The sequence below is a fragment of the Triplophysa rosa genome, linkage group LG21 (assembly GCF_024868665.1).
Source record: "Triplophysa rosa linkage group LG21, Trosa_1v2, whole genome shotgun sequence".
NCBI classification, from domain to species: Eukaryota; Metazoa; Chordata; class Actinopteri; order Cypriniformes; family Nemacheilidae; genus Triplophysa; species Triplophysa rosa.
In genome coordinates this window covers 17,250,059-17,269,223 of record NC_079910.1, presented here as the reverse complement: position 1 = coordinate 17,269,223, position 19,165 = coordinate 17,250,059, and the positions used below count along the sequence as shown (strand labels likewise).

The 19,165-nt window shown below is 36.9% G+C and overlaps 1 protein-coding gene across 1 annotated transcript; it reads right to left on the bottom strand.

Moving 5' to 3' along the window:
• Window positions 1–1,575: 1,575 nt before the first annotated feature.
• LOC130545470 (Fc receptor-like protein 5) lies at window positions 1,576–15,819 on the bottom strand. Its single transcript, XM_057319985.1, has 17 exons — window positions 15,730–15,819; window positions 15,541–15,597; window positions 14,879–15,145; window positions 14,334–14,600; window positions 13,789–14,055; window positions 13,315–13,572; window positions 12,897–13,166; window positions 12,509–12,793; window positions 10,431–10,703; window positions 9,314–9,577; window positions 6,757–7,023; window positions 5,101–5,202; window positions 4,892–4,948; window positions 4,680–4,730; window positions 3,277–3,345; window positions 2,312–2,359; window positions 1,576–2,227 (listed from the first exon to the last, which is right to left on the bottom strand). The coding sequence occupies exons 1-17, from the start codon at window positions 15,758–15,760 to the stop codon at window positions 2,220–2,222; spliced, it is 2,841 nt and encodes a 946-aa protein (XP_057175968.1). The 5' UTR covers window positions 15,761–15,819; the 3' UTR covers window positions 1,576–2,219.
• Between the last annotated feature and the right edge of the window lie 3,346 nt (window positions 15,820–19,165).

The window sequence follows — 19,165 nt, the reverse complement described above, 5'->3', positions numbered from 1 at the left end:
CTGCAATTTAGTTTAAGGGGAATTATAATACACCTCACACTCCTCGCTGTCATTTAAACATTAAAACGTGCAACATGCCACAGGAATTAACGTGTTTAAAAGCAGTGCATGCACTAGAAATATATCTATACTTTTTGTTTAACCTTTAACCGTTTTTTTGAGTGCTTAACTCCATTAATAAGAGTGAAATATTTAATAAAATGTGTTTATAAAAGAGAAAACAGAGTTAAAAATGATTCTGTCTGTATTAGGCTTCACTCACACCAGTAAAAGATAGGGATGTAACAATATCAAAATCTCACTGTACGATAATACCTCTGTATAAAGTCCACGGTACGACATTTATTGCAATATTTAAAATGACAAATGATGACTTGGAAAGTGTCATAAGCATCCTCTTTTCTTTATCCTCTAATCATAACTGTTGCTTAGAGGTATGAGTTATAGTATGAGATGGGTCAAATGACCTAAAAATCCCTTTCATAAATGAAAATTATTGCACCGAATAGACCTTAACAAAGGTAATATTTATTATTTTTTTCTAACATTCTCTATATTAGGCCCGAAGACCCATCGTTTCATACAGTCATGTGACCACGATAATATTGAGACAATTTTGCTATTGCGATAACACAAAATCGATAATATTGTTACATCCCTAGTAAAATGTACACATGGTCCCGTAGTGGACAATGTGATGGTGAGACAGCATCGATTAAATATTTAGATAAAATTTTGATTTAAGATTTGAGTTAGATTTTACAAGAAGGTGTTTATTAAACAATTATCACTCAGTACAAGCGCAAATAAAACTGCTGGATTTAATCTTCATGATAACGTGGATCTAACACATGATATGGAGTGAAATTAAATATGTGTGAGGCATTAATACATGTAATCGTTCTTCTCACAGTTACTTTCTGCAATATGACGTGAGTTCACCAACTCGCCATCTGTGTCGCCACTTCCCCTTGTCTCCAGGATGTTGCTAACAGGTGCGCACATTCTCCCGCAAAGTATGTTTTTAATTGATCACAACCTTTGCGTGGAAAGTGGTGTACGCACGTTTACAGTACCGTTTTATGCGTACGCAACATTTATAAATGGAACCCCAGAAGTGCACGTGAGACAGCAGTGCCCCGGCCCTCAAAGTGCTCAAAATAGGGACAAATGACCAAGTTTCACAGACGTGACACACAGAAATGGAATAATGAGTCTCTAAGCGAAGAGAGGGGTCAGTATTAACAGACATGTAGCCAGCTACCAGCTGTGTTAGATACTGCAGATTTGCCAAACCTTATCAATGCCTTAACTCTTATACACAATAATTTGCATGCTACACACAATGTAAATAGTATAAAGGCGTAGACATATGTAGAGTAATTTGGTGCTAAGCATACAGTATGTTTTGTAATTAGGCTGATCCAGAATTCGCACCACACTATAAGTAGCAGTTTATGTTTTTTTTAAACTATATTTTATAACATTACTGTGTGGCCTGAGCATGCTTACAAATACACCAAAGCAAATCCTCTCACCAACACCAACATAAATAATAACAATCAATGTAATTGATTAAGTAAACTTTTATTTAACAAATTTAAATCACACAATCAGAAGAGGTACTCTTATACTTGGCACTTATAAAAGGAGAAACAATTGAAAACTTTTGCTACTGTTCAATAAATTCCAAAAGGAATACAAAGCAGATGCACTGTATGACAATTTAATATATACTAGGTGTGTACAGACAGATACAGTATACTGTGTTTACTTCTGGGGCCGGTTGCATAAACTGCTTAGATTAGTCTTAGAAGTTAGTCACCTATTTTTTTTCTTCAAGACTGGTCATAACTTCTTTAAATCAGTAATATAAAAAGGTAGATTGGGCTCATTGAAATATGAAAAGTAAGACTGATTAGCCCTAACTAATTGCTAGTCAGTGAGACTAGATTTAGCGGCTAAGTTTAAGCAACCGGGGGCCCTTGTTTTAATTCTGAGCACATTACAGAAATTGCTGTCTTTATGTTTTTTCACTGTACAATCATGAGCAGGTTTACTGTCATAACCATAAGCATGTTTTTCCGCCTTTGTAGGTAGGAAAGTGCAATTGCTGTTAGACAAAGTGCTGTGCTATTTAATACATAATGCAGTCTTACAGAAATATCAAGAGATATCTTAGAGAAACGTCACCCTGATGTTCATTGCTGAAAAATGTTTTAGGTTCCTAGAGAGGTAGAATGTAGACATTAAGCTCATACTCTGTATTCATTTTAGAGTAATAATATAAGAAAAAAAATCTTAATTGTACCTTTAAAAGATGTTAGGCCATTAGCCTCAGCTGATGGTGAATCTTTACCTTTAAAAAGGAAATAAGATTACAATTCAAACAATTGACAAATATAAATGCTTAAAGCGATATTTCAGAGGCAAAACTAAATTTCCCATGTTTTACTCACCCTCAAGGCATCCTGATTGAATAATGCAGTCGCAGTCAGAGTTATAATACCACATATTCATTTTTCTTACATTTACATTTATTCATTCAAATTCATTCAATGAATAATCCAAATGACGGTCACAAAAGCTCCCGCCCAGAGGAGACTGTATCCTATTGGATCAAAATGAAAAATGCTGCATTCGTCACCGGAACTTACGTCACGCCTCCGTCATTTGCCAGAAAAACAAGCCTCAGGTTCACGCGCAGCCGAGGGATAACAGAAGCTAGACATTAATTAAATAGCACTCTCAATAGGGATATTTCTCTTAAACAAACGCATCGATTCGCTTCAGAAGACCTTTGTTAAGACCACGGAGCCGTGTCGAGCAGTTCTTTGATCGATGGATGCACGTTTTGGAGCTGCAAAAAATTGCCTCCCATTCTACCGCTTGAATGAAAAATGATACGTGGTATTTTAACTTCAACTGCATTATTCTTCAAGAAGAAAGTCATATTCAATCAGGATGCCTTGAGGGTGAGTAAAACATGGGGAAATTTTGTTTTGCCTCTGAAATATCGCTTAAAGACTTAGGGGCGGTTTCCCAGACAAGGAGTATCTTAAACCAGGACTAGGCCTTAGTTAAATTAGGACAATTAAGTTGTTTTAAAAAACTTAATTTTACAAAAAAAACATTACTATGTGCATCTTGAGACAAAACCATTGCAGTGATATATTTTAAGATATGTCAGTGCAAGTTGTTTTCGATCAAGGCATCTCTAACATTTAAGTTAGTCTGAGACTAGGCTTAAGCCCTGTCTGGGAAACCACACCTTACCTTTTATCACACCATCCACATGAGTGACTGAAATATGATCCATAATCAGTTCCTCCTTTTCCTCAGATTCTGAAAGGCAATTAAGATTACAACAATAGGGAGCCAAAGAGATGACGTGTTTTTGTATGCCAACCCGGAAGTTAGTGGCACACGGGTTCGCTCGATTGAAAGTCTATGCATTTTTCCCATAGACTTTTGGAAAATCGCAATAAATAAGCTCTGTGTTTAATAAAGGGTTATGACATTTACACGTTTTGTTTATCAAGATAATCTTTACAAGTTGACACCACATTTGTTACTTTTGAAGCCGAAATACAATCTGTAGAAGTAAAAAGCTAACAGAATGCTATTAACAGACTACACTTAATGTCACTCTAAATCAACGTCACCACCACCAAGCCTCCGACAACTCTTTCTAACTTTATTTAGAAATGTGCTCCCTGGTGAGTAATTACTCTGTGAATGAATCCACATCTACGTTTTAAGAGATTTGTGCCCATGTTGCATTATTTGTGAGCTTTATGTCATGGCTCTGCTTCCTTAGTCATGTTTTTCTTGGTCTTGTAGCAGAGCCATGGCAAAGCCTTTGGTTATTTGTGAGAAAGCCATGAGATGTTGTTTTTTGACATCTCATGTGTTTTCTCATGTCTTGTCATCAGCCCCGCCCCTCTCGTTTCTTGTATTGCTTTCCTCTCATGTCTGATTACCCACACCTGCCCTGTGTCGTTATCCCTCGTTTGTGTTCCCTATATATACCCTCTTGTTTCTTTGTCCTGTGCTGGTGTATTACATACGTTGTGGTCATTGTGTTTTGCTGCGTCCTGTGTAAGTGTACTTATGTGCTTACCTGGTTGTTTAGTGTCTGTGTTTGCCCGTGTTCCTGTTGCTTTGCCCTGTCTGTGGATTTTATTTTTATTTTGATCCTGTCTGTACGTTTTGCCCCCTCGTGGGAAGTTTTTATTTTGTATTTATCCTTAGTTGATTTTCCCCCATCGTGGGTTTTTGTTTTGTCTTGTTATTTGTATTAAAGTCATTTGTTAACCCCTTCACTGCCTGCCTGCATTTGGGTTCTTCCCCTTACCTGTCGTGACACTTTATATGCGCGATGACGTCTAACATCACTTTAGCAACTTGTTAGCAACTGCCATTTTTAAGACACAATAAGGCTTAAAAAAATCACAAGCGAGTTATAATTGGTGTGTTTTATGTCATAGAATAAAACGTGTAAATATTTAGAGGTTTTGTTTACCACAGACCTTATTTCAGGCGATGGAAATGGAAGTCCTAAAATGCTAATTCGCTTCCGGGTTTTGCATACAAAAATACGTTAACTCTGAGCCTCCCTATAGAGTCTGTGTATTTAAGCGAACTGTCATCATTTAAGATTGATCAAGGAATGGTACCGTTCTCCTTTGGCTTGTTTTCCATGTATTCCATCAAGGGTGTCGTAGCTTCTGTGCAGAGTAATCAAAGACCCACACAAAGTTAATGCAATGTGTAAATATTTTACGTACTGTACACTTAGACAGAACCATAGAACCCTAATAGAAAATATTATGAATTTTTATAAAGTAATCATAATTGGATACACACACACACACACATTGAAACTTACGATTCTTGGAGTCCGCCATTGAAATAAACAAGTCCTCACACAGAGTCTCTTTCTTCACTAATGATAAAAATGTTCTTATGTAAATAGCCTGTTCTTATGTTTATTAGCCTGCTCATGTTAAATGTAACATGAGCAGGCTAATAAAATTGTAATGTAACATTGAAAGTATGGTAATAATGCAACATTTTAGGAATGCACTAAAACACTACCTGGTTTACGGGTGATTTTTAGTACGATGCATCCAATGATCAGAATAACAATACAGCAGATAAAGAATCCTGAGATGGCCAGCAGTATTTTTCTTTTGAACACTGCAACAAATAATGTGAAAAACTTGACATACTCTATAATGCTTTCACATAACATTAAAACAACAAATACGATATCGCGCACATATATTGCAGACTCCTTATTGAAATATAAGGATAAATAAATGATGATAGAACAAATATGTTTGAGTGAACTGTTGAGACCCATTTTGCTTCTTACTAAACATTGTGCATTTTAAACAGCTTATTGCCCTATAAAGCCCTTATCATTTCCATATTTCTTGTTTTTGTTGAACTGCGACATCGTCTGACAAAATCACCTTAAAGAGCGGATACTTCTCAGCTATATTATTTCACACAGTGTCTGGGTAACACTTTGGTGTGGCGGCGTGCCACGGCAAAATTAATATAGCAGAAACACTGTCAGTACTTTTGGTGTATTTCCCGATAGATAAAAATGATGAGTTTTAAACAAGTGTGTACTAAATGTTTTCTTTGTCGGTATTAAGCACCACCTAGAAGGCCCTAAAAATTTGTATTTCATGAAGTGCTTAAGCATATCACCAAGAAGCTGCAGCAATGGCGGGGAGGCTTTTTGGTGTGGTGGCTCACCACCACAAAATGAATATAGTGGAAAGAAGACTTTTCAAACACAGCACAAGGTGTAAAACACAGCTTTTCATGCATTATCACTTTTATATAGAAATTTATGTATTCTATCTATGAGGGCCATTTCACTCTGTCATGTTTATGTTTATAGTAAACTGTAGTAAAATTCATAGATAGTAGATAAGTAAACTACATGATTTATCGCAGTTATCAATTCACTTTATTCATGTGGGATATAACGTGAAATACATTAGTAAGTATTAATGAGGAATGGTTTAAGTAAAACAATCTTGGTTTCAAAAATGTAATGCAATACAATTATGTTTGATTTCAATATTTTTTAGGTTGGGTTGTCAAACCTGAAATAGCAATCCACTCCTATATGTCCTTTACAATATCATCAGACGATCTCTTCTCAATTAACCGTAAAGCCGCAACACATATATAAAACAACAGATGGTAGTAATAAACAATTATAGTTTGTATTCTCATCAGAACGGGATATTGCTTCAGTGTGTTGCATGCAGTGTTGCTAGATCTGTGAAACAAAACCAGCCCAAAGGTCTTTCATAGCTAGCTGGAAACCACAGACGTGGCCACACTGATGCAGGTTGCTCAAATGGCAAATTAAAATTTTTTGGTCATACTAAACCTCTACTAGCTGAAAAAAGTATGGAAAAGCTGCACTGTTTAAAAATTAACTGATCCAATGTCAAGCTACATGTTCCCAATCAAAGTTTTCTCGAACCAGCGGAAACGCGCTTTGGAACACAGCTGAGCAGAATCTACCAAACACCATTTAATCCTATCACCAGTCAAACTTGACTGACCAGCTTGGTTTACTCCACAGATGCTATCACACCTTGAGTTGAATTCTGTGATGATCTTGAGATTTCCTAACTTTCTTATAATGCACAATAATTTTTTACAGTATGACATGTCAATGAGTAACAGTATATTAATAAACCAAGTATTATGATTACTTACCAGTATTATTGGCCACAAACCCCTCACTCCAAGAGGAGTACAGCGGTCGTACTGTCCTTTTCCCCCTGCACTTAAATTCATTTTTTATAGTATCTTCGGTTGCCTTCACTTTTAATGTATGAGAAGACTCATTCAGCTCCTGTCCGTTCTCTGACCAGGTGTAGTTCCATTCTTTGCCATCTGAGACCTCACACCTCAGTGTCAGGACAGACCCGGCCATGATGTCACTCAATTCAGTGCCCAGTGTCAGCACAGCAGATAAACGAGCTGAAAGCAAACAAAAAAGCATTTTTTCAGTGAGAATTTGGTTGAGTTATTATTTAAAGATAATACAGTGTGTCTCATTTTCATGTCACTGATGCCAATAAACAAAATTGCAAAAAGGATGGTATTTGTTAAATAAATCCCTCTCCAAACCTATTGGCTAGGTCTATTTTTGTCAGGATGCTCAAGCAAACAGAGCAAAACTCTGGCTGCATTACAAGGATGCAGTATTTATTTTAGCATTTCTGCTACATTCATTCTGCCACGGCGGGCCGGCACACCAAACATCAAACCCACATGTCTGTCAGTGGCGGAGCTAGAGTTTTATATAAGGGGTGGCCAGGGGCTGGCCAAGGCTACTTCAGGGGGTCCACAGACCATGACAGAAAATATGTGTGGAACCCTGACCTGGCATCAAATTATAAAAACAATTCCTAGGATTGCTGATAAGAGGTACAAGTGATAATTTACTTCTAAATGTATGTAGATGAAGTAAATAATAAAATATAAATAAAGAAAATGTTGAAAACATAGTTTAACCCCGATAACTTGTTTAATTTAAACAGAAACAAAGCAGCACCAGAGGTGTCTTTAAACTGATGTGGATCAGAGCAGCATATATCTGATAAAACATAAACTCATTCCATAGGACTGCAAGATTAAAACAAAATCATTGATGTTGATTATTGCCCTTGATGTTGTCATCTTGATTATTACTTTCAGATATTAGGATACATGAACACTTGCCACACACTTTACACACTACAAAACAAGCCGAGAAGCGTTTATGAAATATTTTATTGCTGTTTTATTGCTTTTTTGATTCTCTAAGGAACATAAAAAGCAGTTATTCAAATGGGAATGAGTAAAGAGTCTGACTACTAATGAATCTCTTTCTTACATCGTATCTGTACGCGGTTAATGATAAACTTTTTGAGTGTGACACACTTCAGCACAGCTCTTCTTCACCGGTGAATCATCTAAACGCCTCTGATTGGTCAGAATATTCATACACTGAACTTGATTGGCTGTAATGCTCAAAGCTGTAGCAGAGCAAAGAAGCTGTCATCCACATTCGTTCATTTTCACCTAATCTTATTTAGATTGCGACTGTCATAGCTAGTTTTTTATTATGCATGGACTGTTTTTCCTCTTTTGTCTTGAACTTGGAGTGCAGACTTGTTCACCTTATGGTCATTTTTTTTCCAAAGCCTCTGTTAATTTCCGACCCTGATGTAAACAATGTATATTATGTTCGGAACCCATTTACTATCTGTTAATGGAGTCTAACAAACTTACACAATGAAAAGTTGTTTAGGAATCCTAAAGCCAAGGCTAAAGAGGGAAACTTATTTCTTCCTTCTAACAATTAAAAGTGTAACTTTAGAAAGTAGGTAGATAATACTATAATGGTAAGGTTCAACAAAAAAACGTACCTGGCTGGGTCAGACTTGAAATGGCTAGCAAGCAAGCGGGTACTTTTGAATATTCCATTTGTTTAGCAAATTGCAGCGGTCCATTTGCTTCTTTTCTCTCTTTCGTCAGTCTTTAAAAGAAATCTCAGATTTTGCGCTGTATCCGTCAATCAACTTTTTTCCGTTCTCAACTAGACTCGCTTGAATTTCGTGTGCGGTGACCAAATGTCAAAATAAAAGCGTTGTTCAACGAGAGGTGAAATCAGATGTCAATCAACATAAGTAGCGAATCAAATTTTGGGGTGATACCCAGGGTGGCCAGTTGGATGTCAGGGGTGTTCAGTGCCACCCTGGACCCCCCTCTGGCTCCGCCACTGATGTCTGTAGCTTCTCAGTGACACTGAATGTTTCACATTTATACTTTAGCCTTGGTTGAATTAGTCCCGCCATACCAAAAACATTTTACTCTTTTAATATAACAAAATCTGTACATTGTTTTATGGCATTGTTTAGGCAAAGCATAACTGCTATTCACAGTCAACACTCAGGGGCACGCAAAAACCAGTGGTGCTAACTTAGCAACCCTGTCACTAGATTTAGTGACTTTTACAACCTCTTTAGCGTCTTCTGTTCAGAAGCATATAGCGACAAATCAAGCAACTTTTTGGATAAACCTCATCTTTCATTCAGTGGGAAAATGTCGCCAATACTGCCCACCAAGCATGGCTATATGGACCATTGAGAATCAAGGACTGGAAACGCTGTTTTATAAACTGAATTTACTTTCAAGTTTTAGTGTTTTAAACTCGGTGGTTACATATACGTGAGGTTTTATCAGTATAATTAAAAATACAGAGGCGATAAATATGTTAATTTACCTTGAACTTCCACTTTCAGCGGCTCACTGTAGATTGAGAAGTCGCCTCTCTTCGCTTCACATTTGTAGACACCGGTGTGATGGAGAGATGCTGAGTTTATGGTGTAGTTTGTATTTGTGATAGAAGGTTGTGTCGGCTTTGAGTCCTTGTTCCAGTGATATTCCCAACCATCACCCGACATGTTACAATCAAGGTGAATTCGCTCATCAGTGTAGAAAAACTCAAAAGATGGATGTTCTTTTATGTCCGGTTTTGGAGTTTTATCTACGCACAACAAATGTAAAATGAACAATAATAAACAAGTGCCTTGAGATACATGTGCTTGTTATTCTTGATGAAAATAAGTCAGAAATATTTCTATAATTTATAGAAATATTCTGACTTAATTCTTTCAGAACTAGGGCCGGTTGCTTTAAACATATTTAAACATAAACATATTTAAACTAGTTCAGACTAACTAAAGTCAATGAGAAAAGACTTGCATTCAATGGTTCTGTTAAGACAAGTCTTAAACACTGGTTCTTGGGAAAAGTAAGACACTGAACAACTTAAACAAAATGGCCAACAGTAGGGGCTCAACCCAGTTTTTATTTGCTGAAAATATTTGCAAATTGAAAAAAATGCAATACTGTCAAATCAATTTAAACGAACAAATTTAGCAATTACAGTGAGAATATTAATAGATATTAGGCTTGGACTACAGTAACTGAGAAAACGAACAGTGTAAATCGGTTAGTTTCACGAAACGATCAAAGATGTACACAAAAGAAGTAAAACAAATCTATTTTTTCTTTTTCACAAGGACTTCCAGGGGATTTTATTGGTTTTAGATAACTCTTCCTCTTATTGTCCATTTATTGAAAAATATATCACAACACAAAGTCAGGACATTTTTTTACTAGAGCAGTTGACGCTTTCCATGACAACATAGATCATATAGAAAAGTTAGCAAGGTGGTCATCAGTCTTACTTTTTAATCTTAAATTAGACCAATCTCAGATTTTATGCAACTGTCTTAAAAAATAGACACCAGTCTTAACAGAAAATTTAGACGACTAATTTATAAGATCAGTCTAAAACAGATGTATGCAACCAGAAAAGAAAAATGTTTACTTGCCATAAATGTGAATCTGCAAAGCTTGTGTTTCACTTGTAGTCACTTTTGATCTCTGTTGATGTTTCCCTTTGCACTTATAACTTCCAGAATGACTTATGTCTGCTGAGTTGATCAAGAGCGTGTCCTTTGCTTCAGGGAGAGGAGATTTGTTTTTGTACCATTCATAGAGCCAGTCATTTGGATTTTTATTAATTGAACACTTCAGAGTTATTTTTTCGCTTCGGTAAAACATTTTCCATTCAGACTCTATTGAGAGTTTTGGTTGAGGTGGCTCTGTTTGGATAAACACAAAAACAACATACAGAATGACTATTTATGTTAAAGTTTACTGTTAATAATAGGGCTGTTAAATATAATAGTTTTTGCAATGCCTATTTGAACATTTACTGCATTATTAAATATTGCAATTAAATATCATATGTGTCAGCGGTTAATGATTTTATTGTAAACAAAGTATTTTTATTATGTCTTACTATCTAATATTATCTAACATAAACCATATAAATATATTTTTAGACTGTATGTCTATAAAAACTATGTCTTCAGAGGTGTATAAAGACCTTATTTAATGAAGTGTTATGTTTTTATAATCTTAGAATGACTTATTTCTATTTACATACACTGCAGGTCCCCTTACATGGAATTCACCATGTTGTTTCTACAGTAGCCCTAAATGGACAAACTGCTCTACAGAGCGTGTTTCGTTAATACATGATCTCTTTCGGCAAAGAAGCGAAAATGCGACGACATCTTAGTTCTGTGTCAGCCACCGTAGTGCTTCGAATGGGAGGGGTGGAATGAGCCATTGGTTGCAATTCCTCAACCTCACCGCTATATGCCGCTAAAATATTCACATTGCTCCTTTAAGATGTAAAGCATTCAATCGACATGTTAAGGATGCCACATTGTGTCTCTATTTCTAGACAGAGTTCTATTTGTGTTCTATTTGTGTTATCAATAAAAGAGTGTGCGTCCCTGGACCGTAGTTTTAATGCGGGGCTTTAACAAGAAAGAGCTGCAACAGTAAAAGTTTGAGACAGACTAACTTGTGCAGTAATATTGAAAATTGAGGATGCAGCGCATCGTGATGCATCATGATACTGAATCGAATTCAATCAAATCAAATCGTTGACATGACAATCGTAATCATTTTAAATCGTCAGACCAGTTACGATTCACACTCCTAATTAATAGCATACAGTATAACATTTTACTTATTCATCAAATGATGCAGAAATGGGGTATAGAGGGTATGGACATGTCGTCACTTTACCACGTGAACACCACGTGAGCACGCTGGAGCGCGCCCCTGTGGGTGACAAAACACTCCGCAAAATGACTTCTTACAATATCAGGAAACGAAATTCTGCGCAACATTTCAGTGTCCAGGAACACTTGATTCCTTTGGAAGTCGTAAGGATCACCTTCGAGTCCAGCTGCTTGTAATTTCAGCAAATAATTGCGTGGTTTAGTCCCAGTTTCTTTGTTTCTCCTATTCTCCTCAGCCATTTTGCTGGGTGTTTTGCCACCCAGGGGGGCGTGTCCCGACACGTTCACGTGGTAAAGTGACGTCAATGCATACCCTCTATAGTTGTGACCTATTACACAGCCATGGGCAACGTTCACAGGTCTGCGATTCCCCGATAACAACCGATCAAAACTAATAACACCGGGTCAACCGAGTACTATAAATCATCTTGACCAGTGCTGTTCAATATAACACTTAGTTTAAGAAATAAATATGCATGATTAATAATATATTTGAGATTATACACAAATGATGAAAATGTATGTTCATTGCATGTTCGTCTTGTCTGAACTTTGTGTTTTACTTTAAACCCGAAAGTAAACAGAAGGTCTGCATTCATAACAAATAAGCTAGTAAAATATTTCTAATCAATATTTCATCTCTAATAATTTACTCATGAAGCAGGATACAAGACCATCCATAGCATCAGGTACAGACCACCCTGTCAGTGTTTGATTTTGCAATAGCAACAATAACAAACAAAATGATGAAAACTAAAGCAAGCTTGTGTTCTATACAACTTCATAGATCACAAGTTAACAAAACTTACCATAAATGTTTAATGAATGTTGTGTGCTTTTTGCAGACGTCACAGACCTTCTCTCCAGCTGAGCTTGACAAACATACATATATAGCCCAGTGTGATGAGATTTAACCGAGAGTGACAGAGTATTTCCATATACGTTTGTGTCAGGACCACTGGAGACAGTTTTCTCGTTCCTGAACCACATATAGATCCAGTTTTCTGATACACCTGGAATCACACACTGCAAAGACACCGTTTCACCAGGAAAAGCATCTTTCCATTCAGAATTAAGCTGAGCTTGAGGAATTTCTGAAGTGAGAGACAGAACAGTCAAACTCATGACATAAGCTCTTGCGAGTGTTTAAAACAAATATTTGTAACTGTATGAGAAAAGAAAGCTTTGTCACCTAACCTTTGACAGTTACTGTGCGTACGTCACTTTGACCAGAGCTAAGAGTTCTTCGTTTGACTTGACACAAATATTTCCCACTGTGAGACACTTGTGCTGATTGGATAGAAAAACTGTTGCTGGTGTTAGCATGAATCTGCACTGAGTCTCTAAAAAATAGATATTCCAAGTTGAGTGACCGCACCTCGACTTTACAGTTAAATGTTATAGTTTCTCCTTTGTAAAACACTTGAACATTTTGGCTCTGGGTCAAATTTGGCTTGGGCCATTGATCTAAAGAGAGAAATAAAAGTCAAAATTCATTTACTTTATTTAATTATCTTTCATAACATGAACAAAGAAAGAAAAGAGATGATACTTGCTTTTGCTCTGTCTATAAAACACTAGTATGCACACTTCTTTTGCATTGTTTGTATCTTACCTTTGACATTTAGTTGAAATGCATCACTCTGTTGGCTAACCACCGATCTAAGTTTTCCTTTACATGAATATCGTCCAGAGTCAGAGGGCTTTGCTGTGATTGTTAGAGTGGAGCTTGTTTTTAATGTTTCGTTGATTTTGAGCCATTCAAAAGACCAGCCGTCAGAATTGCCATCAAATCCACACGTCAGTGTGATTGTCTCATTTGGGAAAAACTCTGTCCAGTTTGGATCTGCGGTCAGCTTTGGTCTAGGAGTCTCTACAAAAGAAAAGGAGAAGAACCACAGTCAGGTTAAAAAGAGCTTATTACACTGTGGCACTTACTGTATAACTGTTTCCCAACATTAGCTGAATCTCTACGAATGCTTCAGGGACTGTACAAGAGAGGGACTTTTGCTGTAGACTTTTTTGGGCTAGGAGACAAGTAAATTCTTGGAGTGGCTGAATAAAATAAGAAGAGAATTATTATACCTACCATTAACTTGAAGTGTAACAGCAGAACTCATTTCAGTGGTCACTCTGTCTTTAATGAATGGCTGGCAGGTATATTCTCCAGAGTCATCCATTGATTTCAACGTGATTTCTAATGGAGATTTGGATTCTTGGAGAAATCCCTTATTGTTACGCCACTTGTAGCTCCAGTCATCTGAGCTGCCCTCAATCTCACACTTCAGAGTGACGTTTTCAGACGGGTAGAATACTGCTAATGCTGGTTCCAAAGTTAGTTTTGCTGTTGGGATTGCTACAGAGATGAAAAAAGTAAGAAACAAAGCACGTTCAGCTACTTATTTCCCTATATGAATTAATACCTGTAGTTTGGACAACTGTGTATTATTAAAGCAGTTTTGCTACTTTATCCATAAAACCGATAGAAATTCAAAAGCAGATGCATAGCAGATGTTCATTTATGCATTTGGCACAATTTATCGAAAGCCATTTAAACTGCAAACAAGAAAAGTCGCACTTCACACGTACGATTAGAGTGGCTGAATACAGTAAGAAGAGAATTATTATACCTACCATTAACTTGAAGTGTAACAGCAGAACTCATTTCAGCGGTCACTCTGTCTTTAATGAATGGCTGGCAGGTATATTCTCCAGAGTCATCCATTGATTTCAACGTGATTTCTAATCGAGATTTGGATTCTTGGAGAAATCCCTTATTGTTACGCCACTTGTAGCTCCAGTCATCTGAGCTGCCCTCAATCTCACACTTCAGAGTGACGTTGTCAGACGGGTAGAATACTGCTAATGCTGGTTCCAAAGTTAGTTTTGCTGTTGGGATTGCTACAGAGATGAAAAAAGTAAGAAACAAAGCAAGTTCAGCTACTTATTTCCCTATATGAATTAATACCTGTAGTTTGGACAACTGTGTATTATTAAAGCAGTTTTGCTACTTTATCCATAAAACCGATAGAAATTCAAAAGCAGATGCATAGCAGATGTTCATTTATGCATTTGGCACAATTTATCGAAAGCCATTTAAACTGCAAACAAGAAAAGTCGCACTTCACACGTACGATTAGAGTGGCTGAATACAGTAAGAAGAGAATTATTATACCTACCATTAACTTGAAGTGTAACAGCAGAACTCATTTCAGCGGTCACTCTGTCTTTAATGAATGGCTGGCAGGTATATTCTCCAGAGTCATCCATTGATTTCAACGTGATTTCTAATCGAGATTTGGATTCTTGGAGAAATCCCTTATTGTTACGCCACTTGTAGCTCCAGTCATCTGAGCTGCCCTCAATCTCACACTTCAGAGTGACGTTGTCAGACGGGTAGAATACTGCTAATGCTGGTTCCAAAGTTAGTTTTGCTGTTGGGATTGCTATTGATCAAATAAACAGAGAAATGTAAAAAACAGAAAACAAGTCCAGCTACTTAATCGTAACATGAATTAATAGTTATGGTTTGGAGAATTGTGTACTGATTATAACTGCAACTTTGGTACCTCTCTCAAAAACCGAAAAAGCAGATGCATTATGCACATAACATGCACATTTATGCATTTGGGACAATTAAAGCCATTAAAGTCTTTTTTTTCAGTTACACTTTACGATAAGATTGTTTTTGTTAACAGTTAGTTAATGCATTACCTAAAACAAACTAACAAAGAACAATGCTGCAAAGCATTTATCATTCTTATTTCATGTTATTTCAGCATTTATTTTTAACTAACATAAGGTTTAAAACATGAAGCAATGGCTTATTGCAAAGTCTTACCTCTATTTGTCGTAACAGGTTTGACTGTTGGAGGTGATACTTGTGCACTGACTGCCACTGTTAATAAAAAGAAACATATTGAAATCTTTAGTGTCAAAGACAGAAACGGTACAATGTTTCACTGTTTACATTATCGGTTCCAACTACATACAGTAACTTTGTTGCTCCTCAGCAAATTATGTGTCCTACCTGTCAAAAAGATGATTTGAAACATTTCCATTTGCAGCAGCAGCAGACAAGACCAAACCGTTGTGAACAAAGCAGCTTCGTGAGAAGAGTGTTTTCCTGTCATTACCACTTGAAAACCTTAGCCTCACAGGAAATGAAACCTTTTTTTTGACATAGTGTTTATTCTACTGTGTCTGTACTATTTTACAGACAAAGTGATAGTAATCGTGCATATCAATGTAAATTGTATTATTAATGGATGATCAGTGAAGCTTGAAGAATTGTGTATTGACAAATATGATGCAAGTTCTGACATGCATCTTACAAAGCACCACATACAGAACATGTTTGGTTATTTTTATTATAAATATACATCTTTCAAGTTATGCCAAGACCTAGAGTATTTTATTGGTTAGATATTGTTTGGTCACAAGATGAGTGAACCAACGACATTTAGCATCCCTGAGATAAAGGAGACTTGAAATATAGCAAATGGTGTTTATTGTGATTTTTGGATGAATTTATGACATTGCATTTTTCTTCACTGTTTTTTAAACATGTTCAAAACTTGTTTTAAAATGCTACATTTCTTGTTATTACTTGTTTTGTGAATAAGTCATAATCCACTACTTAAAATGAAAATGAGGAAACAGGAAGTTGAGAGAATGCTTCTTCAACACTTCTATGAACTACGATGCACTGAACCACACCTACAGCGCTTAAGCTGAAGCCAGTGCAATAACGAAACCGTTTGTGTTTTTTGACCATTTCAGGAAAATGAAATGAATTGAACAAAGTTAGAAAGACAGTTCTACCATTTCATGTATTTATGACATGAAAAGTTGACTAATGTGAGATGTTGTAGCAATGTTAGTTATTTTGCTTGGTACATTGAATATTTTTCTTTCAAAAGAGGGTTTGTTCTTTTGTTGAAAACACACCCAAGTACAATGAGGGACAAAAATAAAAAAGTTACAGGTACAGAAAATAGCATGACAGGCAAACATATAAAATGATATTCAACCAAACTCCTCCTGTTAAGTCTGACATCCAATAATTGTCTTAATTTTGTAATGTTTTCTTATTTGAATAAAAATCACAGAAATGAGGTTAAGCCTTGATTATCGTACACACTTCACCTAATCTTCCAGCACCACTAAACATCGGGAACTAAAGAGAAAGTGAAAGGTGTCCGAAGAGTTTTCCCAGAAAGAATTACCCAGAAAGCCTTCTTTATCTCTTTACATGTTCTACAAAGCTGCTGAAATATATTTTAATTAACTACACAACTATATTTAACAAAATTGTCTGTTCCCGGTCTCTTCCTTTTAGACTGTGAACATTTGTTAACCTTATACATCTTCAGCATTTCACTGTAACAAGCTCAGTGGAGAAGCCTGGTACTGCTGTGTCCCTATTCAGGCGAGACCGTCACTGTGTTTATGTTAACCTTATGTGTTTTTCACATAATCTTGTGTGCATTTTGCAGTTAAATAGCTAATAAGATGTGAAAGAGAACTTTGTTCTCTACCTACGCTGTTTGCTGTGCTGTGCTGTCTGTGTGCGTGCGTGCGCATCGGATGTGTGTGGCGCGCTTATAAGTCTGTGACGAAGAAACGTCTGTGAGGCAAATCGCTTGAAAGTTTAAACAGGCACAACTTTGAAAATGCATGCAGATAATAAACTTTCATGATGACGAATAACTGCAATGTCTGTGATAGAGATACTGTTAAATAGTGGATGTGAATGTGTGTCGCACTGCATGGATGCGCCCGCTCAGTCATGAACACTGTAGCGCGAATAACAAGCTCTCTGTAAAAGCATTGTTGCAATACATTGACATCTAGCGGTTGAGTTTTGGTATCGCCGTCTAAATTTTAGCCAAGTAACAGTTTTTCTCGGTTTCTTTTGATTGTTATCAGAAATAATCTACAGGCACTCTATTGTTTGTGAATGTGTACCGGAAGTTCAGTTGGGGTCACAAAAGTGTGCATGCACAGTAACGTTTCTTTATGTGGTTAAGATGAAACCGGCTGTATACAGTGAGGGAAATAAGTATTTGATCCCCTGCTGATTTTGTAAGTTTGCCTTCTTACAAAGAAATGAAGGGTCTATAATTTTTATGGTTGGTTTATTTTAACTGATAGAGACAAAATCAGAGGGAAAAAATGTTATATAAAGGTTATAAATTGATTTGCATTTCAGTCAATGAAATAAGTATTTGATCCCCGAGCAAAACATAACTTTGTACTTGGTGGAGAAACCCTTGTTGGCAAGCACAGAGGTCAGACATTTCTGATAGTTGGTCACCAGGTTTGCACATGTGTCCGGATACATTTAGTCCACTCCTCTGTCAATCTTTAAGGTTTCTTGGCTGTCGCTCAGCAAATTGGAGTTTTAGCCTCCTTCACAGAGGTTCTATAGGACTAGGGTCTAGAGACTGGCTAGGACATTTAATGTGCTTCTCCTTAAGCCACTATTTGGTTGTCTTGGCAATATGTTTTGCGTCTTTGTCATGTTAAAGGCTCATCCATGACCCATCTTCAGTGACCTAGTTAAGGGGAGGAGGTTCTCGTCCAAGATTTTACGGTACATGGGCCCGTCCCTCAGCCCCTCAATGCGGTGAAGTCATCCTGTATACCTGTAGCAGAGAAAAAGCCCTAAAGCAGAATGTTTCCAACACTGTGCTTCTCTGTAGACATGATGTTCTTGGGCTCATAGTCAGCATTTCTCTCCCTCCAAACACAGGAGTCCATTTTGGTCTCACAGCAGTGCCAGCACTTTCGCCAAAGCCTTTTCTGAATCATTTTTATGTTCATTGTCAAACTTAAGACGAGCCAGGCGGGCCTTCTTGGGCAGGAGGACCTTGCGGGTGCTTCAGGATTTCAGTCTACTGTGGCATAGCGTGTTACCAATGTGTTACCAATGTTTTGCTTGCTAACTGTGTTCCCAACTGTCTTGAAATCATTAACAGGCTTCTTCCGTGTAGTTCTGGGCTGATCTTTAACATTTCTCATGATCATCTTTACCCCATTGGGGAAATATTGCAGGGAGCTCCAGAACAAGGGCATTTGATAGTTATTTTGTATATCTTCTATTTCCAAATAATCGCACCAACAGTTGTCTCCTTCTCACCAAGCTTCTGTCTGTAGCCTATTCAAGGTTTGTGCAGGTCTACAATCTTGTCCCTGACATCCTTTGAAACTTATTTGGTCTTGACCATGGTGGTGGAGAGGTTTAATGGAAGATACAGATTCTGTTGGCAGGCATCTTTTATATACATAACAAGCTGATTTAGGAGTACTTTCTTAAAGTGACAGGACTAATCTGTGGTCCATATAGGCACATAACCAATTTGTGAAGCCAGAATTCTTGCTGGTTGGTAGGGAATCAAATACTTATTTACCTGACAAAATGCAAATCTATAACCTTTATATATATTTTTTCCCTGGTTTTT